Source organism: Phodopus roborovskii, unplaced genomic scaffold (genome assembly GCF_943737965.1).
Source record: "Phodopus roborovskii unplaced genomic scaffold, PHOROB, whole genome shotgun sequence".
Taxonomy (NCBI): Eukaryota; Metazoa; Chordata; class Mammalia; order Rodentia; family Cricetidae; genus Phodopus; species Phodopus roborovskii.
Window position 1 is genome coordinate 21,515,609 of NW_026126407.1, and position 20,037 is coordinate 21,535,645.

Genomic DNA, 20,037 nt, shown 5'->3' on the forward strand with positions numbered 1-20,037 from the left:
GGGAAGATTTAGAGTTTTGTCCTTAAAGGTCAGGATTGTTAAGGGAAGCGAGCTGTGATGGCCTAAGGGCTACAATAGCTCACCTGCCAGCAAATATTAGAGTGGGCCTGCAGGTTCTTAGGGCAGTGACAAGACTCTGCAGACCCAGGATTTGCACATATGAAGCTTCAGCACATGTACCTTGGGTCACACATGGCACAGAATCTTGTTTATGATCACATGACTATCTGTCAATTATGGGCAGTGTTGCTTTGGCCATGACTGGGCTCTGATGAATCCCAGGCCCCAAAGAAAGGTTATGTCTAATCTGGGGTCATTGATCCTGTGCATCCCTATCTGTTTCCAGAGCCCAAGGTGGTGTTTGCCAAGGAACAGCAGACACACAGCGAGGTGAAATCAGAGGCAGGGGCCAGTGCCACACTGAGCTGCGAGGTGGCCCAGGCCCAGACTGAGGTGACCTGGTTCAAGGACGGGAAGAAGCTGAGCTCCAGCTCGAAGGTTCGAGTGGAGGCCTCTGGCTGTGAGAGGAGGCTGGTGTTGCAGCAGGCGGGCAAGGCGGATGCTGGGGAGTACAGCTGTGAGGCCGGGGGACAGAAGGTCTCCTTCCGTCTGGATGTCACAGGTCTGTGTTCATGTATCTAGGTGGCTTGTTTGCAGATGATGGGAGACCGGCTGATGATCTTCACGGTCCCAGTGTTTTTTGTTGTTAGAAAAACTATCTGTGCATGTGTCCCATCCTTCTTGGTTGATCTACTCACTTCACACTGGAATGTGTGTGGGAGAGAGGAAGTGGCTTGGGTTCCACAGTCCTTTTGGGGAGTAAAACCCCAATGACGTGGGCCTTTGGGAGCATTTCCCATCCAAACAGAACAGTCAAAGGAAAGCAGGGAGCCTTTGCTGTACTACGTGTTAGAGTATGCAGTACTCATGCAATGAAGATGTGGGTGTCTCAGTACAGGGACAGGCAAGCAGACCAGAGGACAGAGCTCAGGTTGGACTCTCACAGCAGTGGATTCCCCATCCTCAACCCCACTTACATCTTTCCTCTCCTCTCTGGGACTCATGGAAGGGCTGCAGACAGTATGATTGTTTCATGAACTATTTACCATTTACCACACTGAAGAAACACTGGACCAGTAATCACCACATCCACTGCCAACTCTAGTTGTATTCCAGACCTACTTATAGTAGAAAGAGAAACACAGAACCGTCAAGGTACATGCAGGTATTTCTGTGACTCCACGTAAGGACCGAATTCATTATTTTAAACCAACATATAATGATCATACACAGTGATAATGGGGTGCAGTATGGAATCTGATAACATGTCTATGATGTGCATTGATCAAACTGGGTAGTCAGCATTTCCAGTTCCTTCCATGTTGTTTATGTTGGAAACATGCAAAATCTTCTCATGTAATTATCATGAAGTACTTAAATAGTACTGTACTATACCGGAGAACATCAGAATTTATGGATTGAAATATGTACAAATAGAATAAATGTACACTCTGGAGCACACACATGCACACACGCACGCATGCACGCATGCACACACACACCAATTCTAGGAATGGAGCTCAGTTCATGCTAGGCGCAGCTCTACTCCAGTGCCCAGGAACAGGAGAGCAAACACAGTGACCACCGTAAAACACACACGAATACTTTGAAATTGAAAACTGTGAGTTAGGTCTGGTGAGATAGTTTAGCAGCTTCAGATGAGTTGTCTTCTGGCCTCCATCTGAAAGCTGTGGTGTGTGCTGCCCTCCTGCCCATATTACATACAACAATAATACTGTTAAAAAATTAGAAACCCAGCAATTCAGCAGATCCTACCCTAAACGGTGAAGACAGGCAACACAATAAGGGAAGTGCCTGGAGTGGATGTTATTGCCAGTCCCCTAGTGTGAGCATATGTACAGAGGTCCTACAGTGAGCGCCTAGGAGACAGACAGTGCTATTGAAAACTGGGCAAATAACTGGCAGAAAAGTCTGCCTAGTGACACCAGAAATGAGTGATGGGGTGTGTGCCAAATTGTGACAGTCACTCTTTTTACCCATGGTTTAGTTATGCACTGCCATCCATGGTTCTAAAATATATGGAAAATTCCAGAAATGATCCGTTCATCAGATGGGTTGCAATGGTATCACCATATCACTTCTGTTTTTTGCTCTTTATTTTACTTGGTAATGGTCTAGACTGTGGGCTTTTGTTACACTATGTTTCTTTGAGTTTTCTATTTTATCACTAGTCGTTATGATTTTTTTGGGGGGGGTGGGAAGGGATCAAGACAGATTTTTTTCTACATAGCCCTGGCAGTCCTGGCACTTGCTATGTAGACCAGGCTAGCCTCAAACTCACAGAGGTCTGCCTTTCTCTGCCTCCTGAATGCTCAGATTGTAGCTGTGTACCATCACAACTGGTTTATGAGTTTCGTACTATGCCTAATGTGTTAGCTAAACTTTCTCAGGGTCCTCCAGGAGCAACATATGCAGTATTTGGTGCTACCTGCGTCTGAGGCACCTACTGCAGGTCTTGGGTATATTCTGGATGGATAAGGGAGCATGACTTTCCCTGTGTTTGGAGGCCCTGGGATTTCTCCCGAGCACAGAGAGTGCAGGGCTTGGGTGATATTCTGCCCTCCAGCTGACCCATCTAGGGTCTTTCCCATTGTGACCTTGCTCATCTAGATAGTGCCTCTGAGTTTGTGCCCCCATTTGTCCCCAGAGCCCAAGGTGGTGTTTGCCAAGTTGCAGCAAGCACAAAGCGAGGTGAAATCAGAGGCAGGGGCCAGTGCCACACTGAGCTGCGAGGTGGCCCAGGCCCAGACTGAGGTGACCTGGTTCAAGGACGGGAAGAAGCTGAGCTCCAGCTCGAAGGTTCGAGTGGAAGCCTCTGGCTGTGAGAGGAGGCTGGTGTTGCAGCAGGCGGGCAAGGCAGATGCTGGGGAGTACAGCTGTGAGGCCGGGGGACAGAAGGTCTCCTTCCTTCTGGACGTCACAGGTGAGTGTTGAGAAACCAGTTTGATTTGTGTAGAGTTGGTGACTGTATCAGATGTGTGGCTGATCACTGGCTTCTTCCTGTAAACTTTGCCTATTACCATCTTCTGCCTTCCCACCTACCATCTTATATCCCTGGGCTCAGCAAGGCAAAACAGGCAGGCGTAGGCCCTTCTTACACACCTTGTGTGCACATGGTGGAACTCAGCTGTGTGTTCCAAGAGCCTCCCCACCATCTTTTGTTTGCTATTGCTGGGATCAGTTGGTTCTTGGTTGTAAGGTGACCATGTGACTTTCACATGGGAGAGTGATCTTCCTTGGATTGGGGGGGGCACTGGAAGCTTCCAGTTTCTCCTCTAGAGCCACATGTGGTTCTTCATGGCCAGAACCACCCACTGACTTAGGGTGAGCACAAGCCACAGGCCAGACAGCTGGTCACACCTGTAACTGTCTCAAGCTCTTCTTGGTATTCTCAGCTTTTGGTTTCTTGTGATCCCCTTCACTCGTTTGGAAGCTGGTCTCCTACACACCTGTCTGTAGGAACATGCCTGCTGGTGGATGGGTGCACAGTTCTTGTGATATGTACAGGGCAGAGACTGTTGCCGTACTTTGGTATACACTTGTCAGGGCAGGGTGGTCTTTTCAATCAGGTCCTGTTGTGTTTCACCAGAACATTCTCACCATGGAAGTTGATGTACAAAGCTTGTGTTGAGAAGTGTTCATGTGGAAAATGCCATGTTGCTGAGAGTTGAGTGCTATGAAAAAACTCCATATATCCCTGGTGACTGGGTGTGGCTGGGTGCATAGAGATGGTTGAAACATCCATGTATTTTCCTTTTGTTAAGACACTTAATGCTAAGTCATTATAGGTTGCTTTTGGCCTAACGGTTTGTGTTGTGTCCTTGGTGTCCTTAAGAGTTAGTTCCAGAACCCCACTGCACATGCGAAATCCTCAGATGTGCTAGTCCTTTATATAAAATGTTTACATATAACCAACACACACGCTCTGTACATTTTCTTCTTTTAAGATGTTTTTTATTTTTAAAATTGTGTGTGTGTGTATGTGCGCGCGCGTGTGTGGGTATGTGCATGTGAGTGCAGGCACCTGCAGAAACCAAAAGAGGGCATCAGATTCAGATTCCCTGGAGCTGGAGGTACAGGTGATTGTGAGCTGCTCAAACTCAGGTCCTTTGAAAGAGTAGCAAATACTCTTACCTGCCGAGTCACCTCTCCAGCCCATCTATACACTAAAAAACAAAACAAAACAATACTCCCCATCCCCCAAACAAGCCAGATTTGTTTTTTTCATGCATACAAATGTGTTGCCTGCATGTATGCTTATGTACCATGTGTACCTGGTGCCCATGGAGTTCAGAAGACAGCATCAGGTCCCCTGGCGCTGGTAGTTGTGAGTCACCATGTGGCCTCTGGAACCAAAGCTGAGTCTTCCGCGAGAGCAGCCAGTGCTCTTAACTGCAGATCCATCGGAACCTTTTCCCTCTGTACACCTCAGCTCAAGTCCTGGTTGATTGCACTCAGTACGGAGTCAGTGCTGCCAGTTGCTAGTCTGTTTTATCTGGGGAATAATGGCAAGAAGAAGCCTACGTTTCTCTCAGATGCAGTTCTGCCCCACCTCTGTGTTTTCTGTTTTGTTTTCTCAAGACAGGGTTTCTCTGTGGCTTTGGAGCCCACTCTGGAACTTGCTCTGTAGACCAGGATAGTCTCTAACTCACAGAGATCTGCCTGCCTCTGCCTCCTGAGTGCTGGGATTAAAGGTGTGTACCACCACCATACAGCCCACCTCTGTATTGTCTGTTTGATGTTGTTGAATCCATGATACAGAGTGCCAACTATGCAATCAATTATGAACATGGACAACTGTCAGAAAAGCCTGCTGTTCCTTTGTAAGACATTATTTGAAGAGAATATGACAATCAGTTTTATGATTTAAAAAATTGGCAAGGTGTGACTTTTTGACTAACTCCTCCAGAGTCGTGTCAAAACTGACAAAAGAAGAAACTGAAAACTCAAACACCTCTGTAAGCTTTAACTAAATGGACACAGTAGTCCAATAACTGTTTTTAGGGGGCGAGGCATGCAGCCCAGCAGGAACATCATTCCAGAAGTTCTAGAAATAAATTGTTCTTTACTTATAGAAGCTCTCTTGGGAAATAGGACAATGAAGAATGGGTCATTTTATATAAATGATGTAACATGGAAACCAAACCTTATAGGGAAAATACACAAAACTAAAAGGCTACATACACAGCAAGGTCGGGATACTGAATGCCTTGCAGTATTTGAAGACTATGAGGAAAAGGAAGCCTAGCAGAAGGAGTTGGCTCAACACAAGGCACACAAGGTCAGGTCACTGGGAGGGAAAAGTGCAGAGATCCCAGTGAGTGTAGAAGAAAAGTGTTTCACACATTTACTATCTTTGGGGTTAGTGAGATGGCTGAGTGGATAAAGGAGCTTGCTGCCAAGTCAGAGGATCTGATTCCCAGGAACCATATAGTGGGAAGAGAGAACCAATTCCAGCATGTTGCTCTCTGATCACACTCATGGCGTGGCACACACATGCCACCTCCCCATAAAAAAAATCAATTACCATCTCATATCCTGAAAAATCGTCAATCAAATTCATCATGAATTCTTTACAGAAATCAACAGGTCCCTCTTAATTGTGAAAAACAGAACGTCAGGAAACATCAGCTAACATCCCACTTTAGGTGAGGGATTTACCTTTGAAATGCCAACAAGACAAGGCAGGGTAGGACCCCGGGAGCAGGATTGACAGTCACCAGTTAAGCAAAGTCGTCATGATAAACAGTGTAGTGAGAACCTTGGGAAGGATTGCCTTGCACAGAAACCCAGCATTCGGGAGAGAAGAGGCCGTTCCATCCACACACTGCAGTGAGGGCCTAGGAAATGAAATCTTACAGTATGGAACTCCAGAGCATCGTTTTCTAATATGATGCCCAACAAATGACATTTGAAGCCCAGGGAGGGAACGGTCAAATGTTTCTAAAGGACTGTGATGACCATCTGAAGAAACCACCGAAGACTTAATTTCATTCGTAAGTCAGGATCCAAGCATATTTATTTATTTATTTAGAATGATAACTATTGGCAGACTGATTGTGAAGGCTTTGTGTTCTCCTGAAGATGAACAGCTAAGAGCATTTGCATCATGAGATCAACCCCCATCATAAGGCAATGTTAATAGGATGGTGCACCCAAATGTGGCAGCAGAAGAGTAGAGCAAGATGGAAATGTCTCTGCACCAGCTCTTGGCCGTCATAGGCCCTGCCCCTCCTTTCCCGAGGTACTAGAGTGAAGCATAGAGATAGGACCACCTCCCCAAATGGTACGAAGGGTAGTGCACACTTGGGAAATGTGTTAACCCTGGAAGTCTTCCTGAAAGCATATGCTGCAGTCAACAGTGCACCAGGTGACAGCCTCAGAAAGCCGACATGACTGATAGCTCAGTGTGCCAGGGGACTACCATACGAAGGATTTCAAAGCCAGTGACTATGTGGCCTACAAAGAACCAGTAGGTGTGTTGCTTCGTGAAGCACATACAAAAGTGAGGAGTTGAAGTGCACAGATGGGGAGAACATTAACTTACATGCAGCTGGTAAGACTCCAGTGCTCAAATAAATAAAGAGCTCCTAAAATCTGCAGACGGACAATGCAGGTATAATTGGTCAGCCTGGAACAATGAACCACTGGAAAGCAAATGCACGAGTAGAAAACATCAGGTCTTTCTTGCAGGGCCACTGGAGTAGTCTTTGAAGGGACAGTCTCTAGAATAGCTCCTGCAGCAGAGGCAAGGTGTGTGGGCCTGATCTGGTTCTGTGCTGAGAGGCTTGGGGACTTCTGAGCACAGTGGGTGTGGAGTCTGGATGGATGATGCTCTGCCCTCCAGTGGTACCACTACCATCAGGGTTCTCCCCCATGTGGCTTTCCTGACCTAAACAGTGTCTCTGACCCTGTGTATCTTTGTCTGTTTCCAGAACCCAAGGTCGTGTTTGCCAAGGAACAGCAGACACACAGCGAGGTGAAATCAGAGGCGGGGGCCACTGCCACACTGAGCTGCGAGATGGCCCAGGCCCAGACTGAAGTGACCTGGTTCAAGGATGGGAAGAAGCTGAGCTCCAGCTCGAAGGTTCGAGTGGAGGCCTCTGGCTGTGAGAGGAGGCTGGTGTTGCAGCAGGCGGGCAAGGCGGATGCTGGGGAGTACAGCTGTGAGGCCGGGGGACAGAAGGTCTCCTTCCGTCTGGACGTCACAGGTACCTATTTGGTCCTATTAGACAGTGGAGAGGGGCCTGGGTCATCACTTTGACAGATTATTTGCACTTTATATTAGCCTTCATCTTTCACATGTCCCACCCTTCCTCCTTCCCTGCAACTAGGCTGGGGATGAATACAAAAGATGGGAGAGGGGTCCATTTTGTAAGCCTTGAGTGACGTTACAATAGGGGTAATCCAGAGTCACATGTTTCCAGAACCATATAGCTCTTGTGTGGAATCTGGGACTCTGGCCAGACCTTGTGTGTTGTCTTAATCCCCTTTCTCTGTCACACAAAGAGTATAGTTTAAAGCAAATATGTCTTATCCTTTGCTTTCAGTTTGGATAGGTGTTATCAGGGATCCCTGAGTTCCTGCTCTGAACTCAGCAATGTTGAGGAGTGAGTGTCTCCTGCCAAGTCAGTCCACATTTCTGTCAATGTGAGCGCTGGCTCCAGCTCCTCAGATGGAGAAGTCTGAGACAGACAGCCATTTGCCTGTGTGCAGGTGGGGCCTTGAGGATTTGGAGGGTGGGCTGCACCCCAGACCTCTAGCACCATCACACAGCAGTGCTCCATCAGACTGCCACAGAACTGATGTCTGTGTTTAGATATTGAGAAACAAGCTATCAAGTCTTCGTAGAAATGTTATCTTCATCATCATCGTCACCAGTTTATCTAGACAAGATTTCTTCGTGTAACAGCCCTAGCTGTCCTGGAACTTGCTTGGTAGACCAGGCTGGCTTCGAACTCACAGAGATCCACCTCCTTCTGCCTCCTGAGTATTGAGATTAAAGGCATGCACCACCATTGTCCAGCAGGAATGTCATTTTAAGAGTATATGTCATTTTATGGTTATAAATCTGAAAAGTTATGACAGTTTGGCTGATTACTAGTAAACTGTGTGAAAACTAATTAAAAAAATTCAGTAGATCTTATGTATTCTAAATAAGTGGAATAGCAACTAAGTCTTCAAATAATTTTGTTGAGAAAACATTAGCTAGAGCTGGAAACAGTTATTCCATGATCATGGACACTCTTTTAGAGACTCGAAGAAGGAAATGAACCTGTAGGTCATTCATGCAGCCAGCATAGCACTGACATCGAGATCTGACTAGGAGCGGGCAAGAGCAGGGATCAAAGAACCGTCTGCCCTAAGTGGCACAGAGGAAATCTACAGCCCAGGCACTCCTTATACTGTGATGAATATCATAGTCTTCCCACCACAGCTGAGAATATTCTGTCCTCCATTGCCCAAGTGAGCTCTTTTCCCTGTGAACTTCCTGACCGAGACAGTGTCTTTGACCCTATGTGCCCTTGTCTGTCTCTAGAACCTAAGGTGGTGTTTGCCAAGGAGCAGCAGGCACACAGCGAGGTGAAATCAGAGGCAGGGACCAGTGCCACACTGAGCTGCGAGGTGGCCCAGGCCCAGACTGAGGTGACCTGGTTCAAGGATGGGAAGAAGCTGAGCTCCAGCTCGAAGGTTCGAGTGGAGGCCTCTGGCTGTGAGAGGAGGCTGGTGTTGCAGCAGGCGGGCAAGGCGGATGCTGGGGAGTACAGCTGTGAGGCCGGGGGACAGAAGGTTTCCTTCCGTCTGGATGTCACAGGTGGGTGTTGCCACATGAAGTTAGCCTTGTGTGGAGGTGGTAGAGGCTGGCTGTGGCTTGGACAGATTCCGGTACTATTCCCTTTAGAGCCTGACTTTATTTTAAATTGTGTATGTGTGTGGGTATGTGCATGTGAATGCAGGTACTAATGAGTCCAGAAGAGGGCATTGGATCCCCTGGAGCTGGAGCTGCAGGTATCTGTGAGTGGCCCAGTTTAGGTGCTGGGAACCAAACTCTGGTACTCTGCATGAGGCTTATGTTTTCTTAACTTTCGAGCATCTTCTCAGCCCTTGCCATTTCCTCTTTCTGCTTCATCTGTCAGCCCCTACTTCTAGCTGAGCCCAGGGAAAGCAGGAGAGAAGAGAGAGGGTGTCCTGCAGTTTGAGTGCTCTTCATGTGGGCAGTGCAGCCTGAACAGTCCTCAGATCCCTGGGGACCTCTGCTGAGATGCAGCCAGGTCCTTGACATCACTGCAGAAGGGAATCCAGGACCAGTCAGAGTGAAGCAGCATTAGCCAATGTATCGATTAGGCAACAAAGCAGTGAGATGAGACATGGTGGAGAATCGGGTGCAGGCATGGCAGAGGAACACATTCCTTGTTGCTGCATGTGACTTTGTGCCATTGAATCCACTTAATCTGCAACTACGTTTAAGTATTCGCCAAAGTATGTGCTGGTCTATTCCTTTTTAATATTTATTTATTTATTATTTTACATGTCAATCCCAGTTACTATTCCTTTTTTCTAACCCATAGAATTCTATTCTTGACATAGGAGACTGTCCTAAGTGGACTGTGCATGCTTGCATCTGGGAGGCAGCTCTGGTTAAACACACGTGTTTGGCCATAGGACACTTCAGGGATACACAGGTCGCCTGGAGGTTGACTTGAGGCACAGTTCATTGGCTATTTTCAGAATCTTGTCCTCCATGTTTCCCAGAAGGGCAGTATAGGTTTTTGTTGTTGCTTGTTTGTTTTGCATTTGATCTGTCCAGTTTTGTCAGAATCCCTAGTTGTCAGCCAGTGAGACACAGCCCTCAGAACTGGAAGGCTGAGGTGCCTTAGCAGTGTCTGTTACCTCACTTCCACATAGCTGTGCTTAACCGTTCATTTCAGAGCACCTGCCCAGGGCTCAAGATGCTGTCTAGTAGACTCTGGATGCATGTAGCCTGTGGCCTGTGGTGGTCCAGATGTCTCTCCACAGTAGTAGGAGCATCTTTACTTTATGATCTGGTTGAGAGCTCTATATGGAAAGTTACACATTTAATGTATTTTAATCACTGTTATTGTTATTGCCTGTGTGTGCATGTGTGGGCATGCCACACTATGTACCAGAGATCAACTTTGTGGTATCTGTCTTCTCCTTACACCTCTCTGCAGGTTCCAGGGATCAAATTCGGTAATCTGGTTTGCAGGGCAAGTGCATCCCATACTCTTTTTTTTTATTTAATATTTTTTTTCTTATTTTACATATCAATCTCAGTTTCCCAGTTTCCTCTTCCTCCTATCTTCCCATGCTCCCCACACACTCCCACATCCCATCCCCCATCCACTCCCCAGGGAGGGTGAGGCCTTCCATGAGGGATCATCAAAGTCTGCCAAGTCATTTGGGGTGGGGCCTAGGCCCTCCCTGGTGTCTCTAGGCTAAAAGAATATCCCTTCATGGGGAATGGGCTCCCGAAGTTTGTTCCTGCACTAGGGATACATCCTGGTTCCATTGTCAGAGATCCCATACACTCCCCAGGCCTCCTAACTGAGACCCATGTTCAGGGAGTCTGGGTCAGTTCTATGCTGGTTTCCCAGCTATCAGTCTGGGCTCCATAAGCTCCTCCTTGTTCAGGCCAGCTGCCTCTGTGGGTTTATGTAGCCTGGTCTTGACCCCTTTGCTCATCACTTCTCCCTCTCTGCAACTGGATTCCAGGAGTTTGGCACAGTGTTTAGCTGTGGGTGTCTGCCTCTGTTTCCATTAATTACTGGAATGAAGGCTCTAGGATGGTATATAAGGTAGTCATCAATCTCATTATCAGGGAAGGGCATTCAAGGCAACCTCTCTACTATTGCTTAGATTGTTAGGTGGGGTCATCCTTGTAGGTCTCTGGAAATTTTCCTAGTGTGAGATTTCTCTTTAAAACTATAATGGCTCCCTCTATTATGGTATCTCTTTTCTTGCTCTCCTCTATTCTTCCCCTGACTCAGTCTTCCTGCTCCCTCATGTTCTTTTCCCCCCTTCTCGTTTTCCTAACTCTTTCTCCCCCTCTCCCCCAAATTTCTCAGGAGATCTTGTCCCTTTTCCCTTCTATGAGGGACCATGTATGTCTCTCTTAGGGTCCTCCTTATTTCCTAGCTTCTCTGGAGGTGTGGATTATAGGATGGTAATCTTTTGCTCTATGTCTAAAATCCATATATGAGTTAGTATTATGTTCCTCTTTTTGTGACTGGGTTACCTCAATCAGGATGGTTTCTTCACATTCCATCCATTTGCCTGTGATTTTCAAGATTCCATTGCTTTTTTTCCGCTGAATAGTACTCCACTATGTAAATGACCACATTTTCTTTATCCATTCTTCACTTGAGGGGCATCTAGGTTGCTTCCAGGTTCTTGCTATTATAAATAATGCTGCTATGAATATAGTTAAACAGATGTCTTTGTTGCATGGATGTGCATCTTTTAGGCATATGCCTAAGAGTGGAATTGCTGGATCTTGTGGTAGACTGATTCCCATTTTCCTGAGGTATCGCCATACTGATTTCCAAAGTGGCTGTATAAGTTTGCACTCCCACCAGCAGTGGAGGAGTGTTCCGCTTTCTCCACATCCTCTCCAGCATAAACTGTCATTGGTGTTTTTGATTTTAGCCATTCTGACAGGAGTAAGATGGTATCTCAGAGTTGTTTTGATTTGCATTTCCCTGGTGGCTAAGGATGTTGAGCACTTTCTTAAGTGTCTTTCAGCCATTTTAGATCCATCTATTGAGAATTCTCTATTTAGTTCTGTACCCCACTTTTTAATTGGATTATTTGGTGTTTTTGTGACTAGCTTCTTGATTTGGAGATGAGCCCTCTGTCAGATGTGGGGTGCATCCTATACTCTTAAAGAAAGTGCTAGCATTTTTCTCTAGTCTTATCTAGGTTCATGATGCAGCATAGCAAACAGATCCAGGGCCCTTACTGTAGAGCACTGGGCTCTGAAATACACCTGTGTGTAAACCCATTCCTCATCCCCTGCCCCGTGGTTTTTAGACCCAGCAAGGAATGGAGAAGGGACTTTTCATGAGACTTTTGAGACATTAAGTCACATAAAAAGAGTTGTCTGCTAGTTCACATCACAGAGGTCAATTCCAGGTCAGTTAGAGACACCAGGGTCCCAGGTTAACCCAAGTCCTGATGTGTGTTGCTTCACGTTGCCAGGTAAGGGGAGATTTGTCAGGAAACAATCCCACTAGCCACAGTGGAGAAACAATGATCTATTTGGCCATATTACATTGAAAACCAGTGTGATTAGATGAGGCCACCGTGTGCAACTGTTGCAAACTAACAGAGGCCATGTAACTTACAGACCAGCCACTGTGATTCTGGTGGCCACATGGTACTGGTGTCCAGGTGAGGGAATTAGCTCCCCAAAATGGTGGGGAGGTAGAAAAGAGCCAGATTAGGAACAGGAGGGGCCAAACACACATGGCATTGACACTCTGCTCTTGTGTGTGTGGGGCATCTGGTTCTGTAAGACTCGGCCTGTTTCTCCAGGTCAGTGTTAACTCAGAGAGTGAAGTTCCTGTAGTCCAGAACTTCCAGTAGTTTCTACCATGTAAAAGGTTCTCCCCCTCAACACCACCACATGAGGATCCAGTTTGCCACATATAAACTTGTGGGGTCAAGTCACATCTAACCATCTGTAACTGAGACCAACAGGTCTGACCAACAGGTCAGACAATGAACAGAGGACACATGCTGTCATATGTAAACAGACTCCTGAAATAAATATGAAGAAGGAGCAGTGCTATCGAGAGTAGGGTCTACTTGAACATCATCTACACAGAGGCACACACACACCAATGGCCGACGACATTAGTAACACAGACAGCAGAGGTCCACAGATGGCCCAGGCTCTCTCTTCTATAGGTGCCACAGCTGATAATACTCAGAGTGGGAAAGGCTGTGGAGCCTCGGGGATTCTCAGCTCTGTGAAGCATGTCCTACCAAGTCCTGGGGGAGACTCTTCATTGTTACTGTGGGGCAGGTGAATGTGTTATGATCCTCAGCCTCTTCATGAAGGACTGTAACAATGTCTGCACTTGATCAACCCCTGCAGCAGCAACAGGATATGTGGATGAACTGGGGTGTTGTGTTGAGGGGCCCTGGGTTTTTACTGGACACAGAGTGCAGAGGCTGGGTGATGTCCTGCCTTTTAGCTGCCCCATGCAAGTCTTTCCCCACATGGCCTTCCTGATCTAGACAGTGTTTCTGACACTAAATGTATGTTCTTGCCTATCTTCAGAGCCCAAGGTGGTGTTTGCCAAGTTGCAGCAGGCACAAAGCGAGGTGAAATCAGAGGCAGGGGCCAGTGCCACACTGAGCTGCGAGGTGGCCCAGGCCCAGACTGAGGTGACCTGGTTCAAGGATGGGAAGAAGCTGAGCTCCAGCTCGAAGGTTCGAGTGGAGGCCTCTGGCTGTGAGAGGAGGCTGGTGTTGCAGCAGGCGGGCAAGGCGGATGCTGGGGAGTACAGCTGTGAGGCCGGGGGACAGAAGGTCTCCTTCCGTCTGGATGTCACAGGTGAGTCCTTTCGTACAGTCTACATACATAGCTTCATAATTATCACATTTTCTTGGTGTAATGGATTGCACCCTTCACTATGGTGTAACTGAGCGTCTTTGTCCCTTCTGACTAACTTTGGCTTGAAATCTGTTTGATGAGATGTAAATCTATCTAGCCCTGCTTGCTTCCATTTGTTCCATCTATTCATTCTCAAGTCTGTATTTACCAGTGAAGTGTGTAGTTTTGAACACTACAAATAGTTCAACGTTAAAACAATTATTAACATATTTAAAATATTTTTGGATTTATTTGTTTTATTTTTACTTGTATGAGCATTTTGCTTGCATGTATATTTGTGCACCATGTAAGTGCCTGGTGTGACTCATAACTGGAGTTACAGATGATTATGAGACACTTTGTGGATGCTGGGAATTGAGCTTTTATCCCCTATGATAGCATCAAGTGCTCTTAACCACTGAGCCATCTCTTTAGCCCCTGGATCTTATTTTTTAACCCAATAGGCTACTGTGTTGGAGAGTTAAGATTGTTTATGTTTAGCATTATTATTGAGAGGTGTTTTCTAATTCCCTGATTTTATTGATCATTTTCCTGGTTGTTTTGGTTTAGTTGGATTACTGTTCATTCTTTGTTGGGGGGATGTTTGGAGACAGGGTTTCTCTGTGTAATCTTGGCTGTCCTGGAACTTGTTGTGTAGACCAGTCTAAGATTAATGGCGGGCACCACTGCCTGACTCTAGGAATACTATTCATTATTAAAAATGATTTATTTTGATTTTGTGTTTATGAGTATTTGCATGACATATATACATTGCATGTGTGCAGCGCTCACAAAGGCCAGAAGAGGGGATCAGATCCCCTGGAACTGCTATGTGGGTTCTATGAAGGGAACCTGTGTCTTCAACAAGAGCAGCCAGGGCTCTTAACCTCTGAGCCAATGCACCAGCTTCTGGTTCTTTCTTCCCCCTCTCCCCTCTTTATATTAATATGGACCACAACTGAACGTTTAAAAATTTCCTTTGTTCATCCACTCTTCTAGTGAAATCCTCCCCAGTGTAGGATTCCTGTTAGAATGTTATGCAGGGTTGGCTTGGTGGTTGTAAGTTACTTTAGTTTGTTTCTCTTGAACTGTCTCTATTTCTGTTGATTTTTAAAAGATAATTTTGTTGGAATAGTCCTCTTAGCTGGTAGCTTTTATTTTTTTCTTTCAGAGTATGGAATATATCATTCCTATTTTCCTGGGTTTGGGGGTTTCTACTGAGATGTCTGAGCATATTTTGATAGGTTTGCTTTTTTAAAAAGTTACTACATTTTTAAGTTGTGTGTGTGCATGTGCATGGGGGCACACATGTAGAGGCCAGAAGACAAGCGCACGGGTCAGTTCTCTCCTACCATGTGCATTCTGGGGACTGAATCAGGCTGCCAGCAAGTACCTTTATGTGTTGAGACAATTTGTGGGTCTTTTTTGCAGCTCTTAATAGTGTTTCTTTTAAAACAAATGTTGTTTCTTGTTGAATTTTAGCAAATTCATTATGTATTATGGGGAGATTCTCTGGCCATGTTTATCTGGGGTTGTAAATACCCCATGTGTTCTGGTGTCCATTTCTTTCTCTAAATTTTGGGAATTTACTGTAACTTCATTGATTTTCTATGCCTTTAGTTTGTATCTCATCTTCTTCTATCCCATAGATTTTAGGTTTGAGCTCTTGACCATGTCCCAGAGTTCCTGGATGTTGTGATCATGCTCACTTTTTTTTTTTTTACTTTTTGTTTGTTTTGTTTTATTTTGCTGCTGTCTGGCCACAGTGTCCTCCATCCATGAAAGCTGTTCTTTCATAAGCTTGATTAACCAATTTGTAATGCACTGCTGTGTGTTTTAATTTTATTGAGTTTTTCATGTCTATTATATATATATTTTTCACAATCTCCATGTCCTTGCTCAGTTTCTTATGCATGTTGCTGGCTGTCTCTATTGCATTACTGACTTCCTTATTTACATCCAGAACTGATTTCCTTGCCTTATCCATATGATTCTTTGGTTACTACTTGAAGTCACTGACTATCTTACATGTAGACTTTGTTATGGGTTTAGCATTTCAGTCATTTTGGCGTCTTTGAATTCAGTAATTGAGGAGTTATGGCCTTTTGGAGGCATTGTTTTGTGTTCCCCTCTTATGCCAAAATCATTAGACTTTGTAAGGAGATTTGAGATTGACTTCTGGATCACAGGATGTGTAGCAGAAGCACTTCCCTGTTTGCTTGAGAGGTGACATTTTTAGATTTACCCTCATGTCAAATCACCCTATCAATTCCAAGTCCTACAAGGTATGCTGACACACTTTGTGAAAATTAGAAGTGAAGAAGATAAACTAAATGGATACACTCTGAAAGAACTGCAGGTGATCACTTTTGGTTCAAATGCAGCACAAGATGCCTCTGTCCAAGTGGGAAAACATTGTGGCAAACGACTGTCAAAGATCAACTTGGGGGCACTTGCTATACAGACGCCAAGATTCTTCAAAAGCTAAAACAACCCAGAAATAGAGTCCAAAGATAGGAACCAATAATGAGGCCTAAACAATTAATGGTGTGCTTAGAACAGCCTGTGTATAAGCAAATCTACCCTCTACCTCTTACCCAACCCTGATACCCTGTGAGGTGCACAGAACAGAGGGCAATAAAATCACAATAGATATGCTCCTCATGGCCAGGCAGCCAACTGCCAGGGGTTAGAGTCGTCAATGTGAAGGTAAACAGGATCTTAGCAGGTGTTACAGGTTATCTGATGTTTTCTGGGTAATAGCAGATTCTTGAGCAGGTCATAAGACAAAAGGTTATCCTTGCCTGAAGTGAAACTAACTAACTTGCTCTATCAGAATATACCACAAAAGTCAAGTATGATGATGGCCGTCATGACAAATATAAATGCCAACATATTAGCAGGGAATTACACAAAGAGACCCTGAAAGGAATATAACACCACAGTGCCCTTGAAATTAGGTAACACACAGGAGTAGCAGTGTGTAGCAACAAACACTAATGGCCAAGGGCTTGCGGTCTCCAGTCTCAGAACCAGGCAATAGGGGCCACAGATAGTCTAGGCTGTCCTCTGAATACAGCAGCTGAGGATGCTTGGAGCAGGCAAGGGAATGGAGCTTGGGAGACTCTGTGAGGACATGTCCTGCCCAGTCCTGGAGGACACTTTCCACTGTCACTGTTGATCAGGTGCACACATGTTCTGAGCCACAGTTCCTCCTCAGAGAAGGCTTGCTCAGACTGTTACAGAGGTCCCACTGGAGCAGCCCCTGAATCTGTGTCAGGATGTGTGGATAAACTGGTTTTTCCCCCAAGGGACTTGGGCTTCTGCTGAGCATAGCTAGTGCAGAGCATGGGGGAAGGGAGGGTGTTGGCCATCCAGCTACCCATCCAGATTCTTTCCCTATGGCCTTCCTGACCTCAGCAGTGTCTCTGACCTCTTGTGCCATTGTCTATTCCCAGAACCTAAGGTGGTGTTTGCCAAGAAGCAGCAGGCACACAGCGAGGTGAAGGCAGAGGCAGAGGCCACTGCCACACTGAGCTGCGAGGTAGCCCAGGCCCAGACTGAGGTGACCTGGTTCAAGGACGGGAAGAAGCTGAGCTCCAGCTCGAAGGTTCGAGTGGAGGCCTCTGGCTGTGAGAGGAGGCTGGTGTTGCAGCAGGCGGGCAAGGCGGATGCTGGGGAGTACAGCTGTGAGGCCGGGGGACAGAAGGTCTCCTTCCGTCTGGACGTCACAGGTCAGTTGTTGGAGGGCACTAACCTCACTCATTTGGATGAGTTGCTGAGACTGAGTAATAATCTGGGTTCTGTGAATGGCCAAGTGTCTGCAGATCCTGCGTGCCCTGACTCAGCAGGAACATTCGTGTTCACAAGAAGCATTTCCACCCAATTTAAGTAAAACTAGGGAAATTTTGATCTCCTAATCATGATTGGATTTTCTTGCAACAAAAGCTGGCTTATGGTAGTTTTGGGCACCTGGCTACTCCTTCCTAATTTCTGAGGTGTAGAGATCTCTGTGTGTGCATTGCATCACAGTGTCTGTGTGTGGTAAGGAAAGAGCAGAAGGCTTGTGGAGATGCTGTTGAGAGAACAGAACGCTGTCCTCAGGGGAAGTCTTATTTTCTAAAGCCAAGTTAGAAAGCAAGTCAGCATCAGTATTCTTGGAGCATCATTTAGGGAAAAGAGAAAGAAGTAGCTTATGGGTCCCCCCCCATGATAAAGTGAGATCCTCTAGGGGGTTCTCTGTCCACAGTCAGTGTTGATGTCACAGAATTCCTTAGGAGTTCGTCTGTCTGCACCTTCCCCACTCATCAGATAGAAATCTGATACGTGCATCCATCTTCTTTCACTCAGGAGTCTTCTCTTACCTCTGGGTGCCACTAGATAATATTTTAAGTATTCCATCATTAGGAAATGGCTTATGAATAGACATATCAACAAAATAAAACAAAAACAACCAAAAGAAAAAAAAGGCCATCTTGTATCTTTACTACATTTTATCTTCAGAGAATATGAAATAAAAAAAAAAAGTGCCTGTTTTCTCGAAAGTTGTATAAAAAGTGACACAAAAGGAAACAGAAATCCACAATGGTACAAATGTCTTTTTGAAACAGAATCATAAAAACCAATTTAGTATAGAAAAGGGTGTTAGTATAGTGGCCTATGGATAAATCATAACAAACATCCTAGAACTAATTATTAGTTCCAGTGCTTTATTGCACAATAAGATGATGATAGTTGACAATAATCTGCAGTGTATTTCAAACAGCTCGAAGATTTAAAATATTCTCACCACAAAAAGCAGTTAGTACAGTAGACATATTAGTTACTGTGTTTTAATTACAATGTAGACAGCTTATTGAAACATTACATTGTATCATATATTTTATTATTTATTGTTTAAAAATGAAAAAAGGAACCAGTGAGATGGGTCAGAAGTTCTTTTTAAAAAAGATTTATTTATTTTATGTGTGAGTGCTCTATCTGCATGTACAACTTTATGCCAGAAGAAGAAATCAGATCCCACTATAGATGGTTGTGAGCCTCTATGTGGTTGCTGGAATTGAACTCAGGACCTCTGGAAGACCAGCCAGTGATCTTAAACACCAAGCCCTGGGTGTTTCCTCAGCCCTGGGTCAGAGGTTATTGCCACCAAGCCCGATGGCATGATTTTGATCCTGGGACCCAGTGAGCCAGTCTCACCTCTTTGAGGCCTTAGGACCTCAGTACCTCCATGCTAAGGACCAAACTTCCATAACCTGAACATAGAGAAATATACCACACTCCAACAAAGCACGGGAGAAAGGAGTCAAGTGGCTATAGTTATAACAATGCACTGTGTGCTTGAAAACAGCCCAAATGTTTTACCACAAAAATGATGTGTCTGTGGAAATGTTTCTTTGTTAATTGTAGTTGTTAACTTGATAACCAGGAGTCTCTTGGGAAGAGGGGTTGCCCAGAATAGATTGGCCCGTGGCCACATCTGTGAGCAGTTGTATTGGTGCATGACTGATGTGAGAGGATCCAGCCCACTGTGGGTGGCACCATCCCTATGCAGATGGCCTGGGCTATGAAAAAAGCTAGCCAGTGGAGCTAGAAAATGAGCCAGTAAGCACAGCCCTCCATTATTTGTGCTTCAGTTCCTGTTTCAGCTCCTACCCTGATTTTCCTCAGTGGTAATTGTGACCTAGAAGTGTAAGTGTGAGCCAAATAACCCTCTCCTCTACAAGTTGCTTTTGGTTATGGTGTTTATCGCAGCAATAGAAAGCAAACAGGAATGTGATGGCTGTTTTATCTAGCTTGATTAATCATTCCATGCTATAACATATATCAAGATGATGTCATATTGTGCTTCATAAATGTGTATGAAAGCTGTCAGATACAATAGAGGACACCAAGACAGAAACTGCTCTTTGAGGTATTAAGATTTATTTAATACCATGGGTAGACAGACAGATAGAAAACAGCATGGCAGGATTACTAAACATTTTTGAGAGTCAGCAAGCTCTACATGAAGGGATAGAAATGAGATGGATTTTGCAGGTGTCTAGTCGCCATCACCATCTGAGCATTTTTGTGGGATGGGTTGAAAGTGACTGAGTTTCTCAGGCTGGGTACAGCCAGTACACCCTTGAGGAGCGCTGGTGGTGAAGTGGTGAACAGTCACTGTGTTAGTTACAAGAGCAACACAGAGGTACTGAATGTCCTTAATAAGAGAACTGCAGAGGCTGGAGAGATGATGCCTCAGGGGTTGGGAGCGTGTGCTGCACTTCCATAGGACCCAGTTCAATTCCTAGCATCCATATGGTAGCTCACAACCACTTGTAACTCCAGTCTTG

General features: G+C 45.4%; 1 protein-coding gene across 1 annotated transcript in view; it reads left to right on the plus strand.

Annotated features, from left to right (window-relative positions):
• Obscn (obscurin, cytoskeletal calmodulin and titin-interacting RhoGEF) overlaps positions 1–20,037 on the plus strand; it is a 133,852-nt gene that overhangs the window by 16,917 nt on the left and 96,898 nt on the right. The window contains exons 9-13 of the mRNA XM_051180578.1: positions 347–622; positions 7,017–7,292; positions 8,621–8,896; positions 13,388–13,663; positions 17,161–17,436. Coding sequence (XP_051036535.1) covers positions 347–622; positions 7,017–7,292; positions 8,621–8,896; positions 13,388–13,663; positions 17,161–17,436 — 1,380 coding nt within the window. The remainder of the gene's footprint in view (positions 1–346; positions 623–7,016; positions 7,293–8,620; positions 8,897–13,387; positions 13,664–17,160; positions 17,437–20,037) is intronic.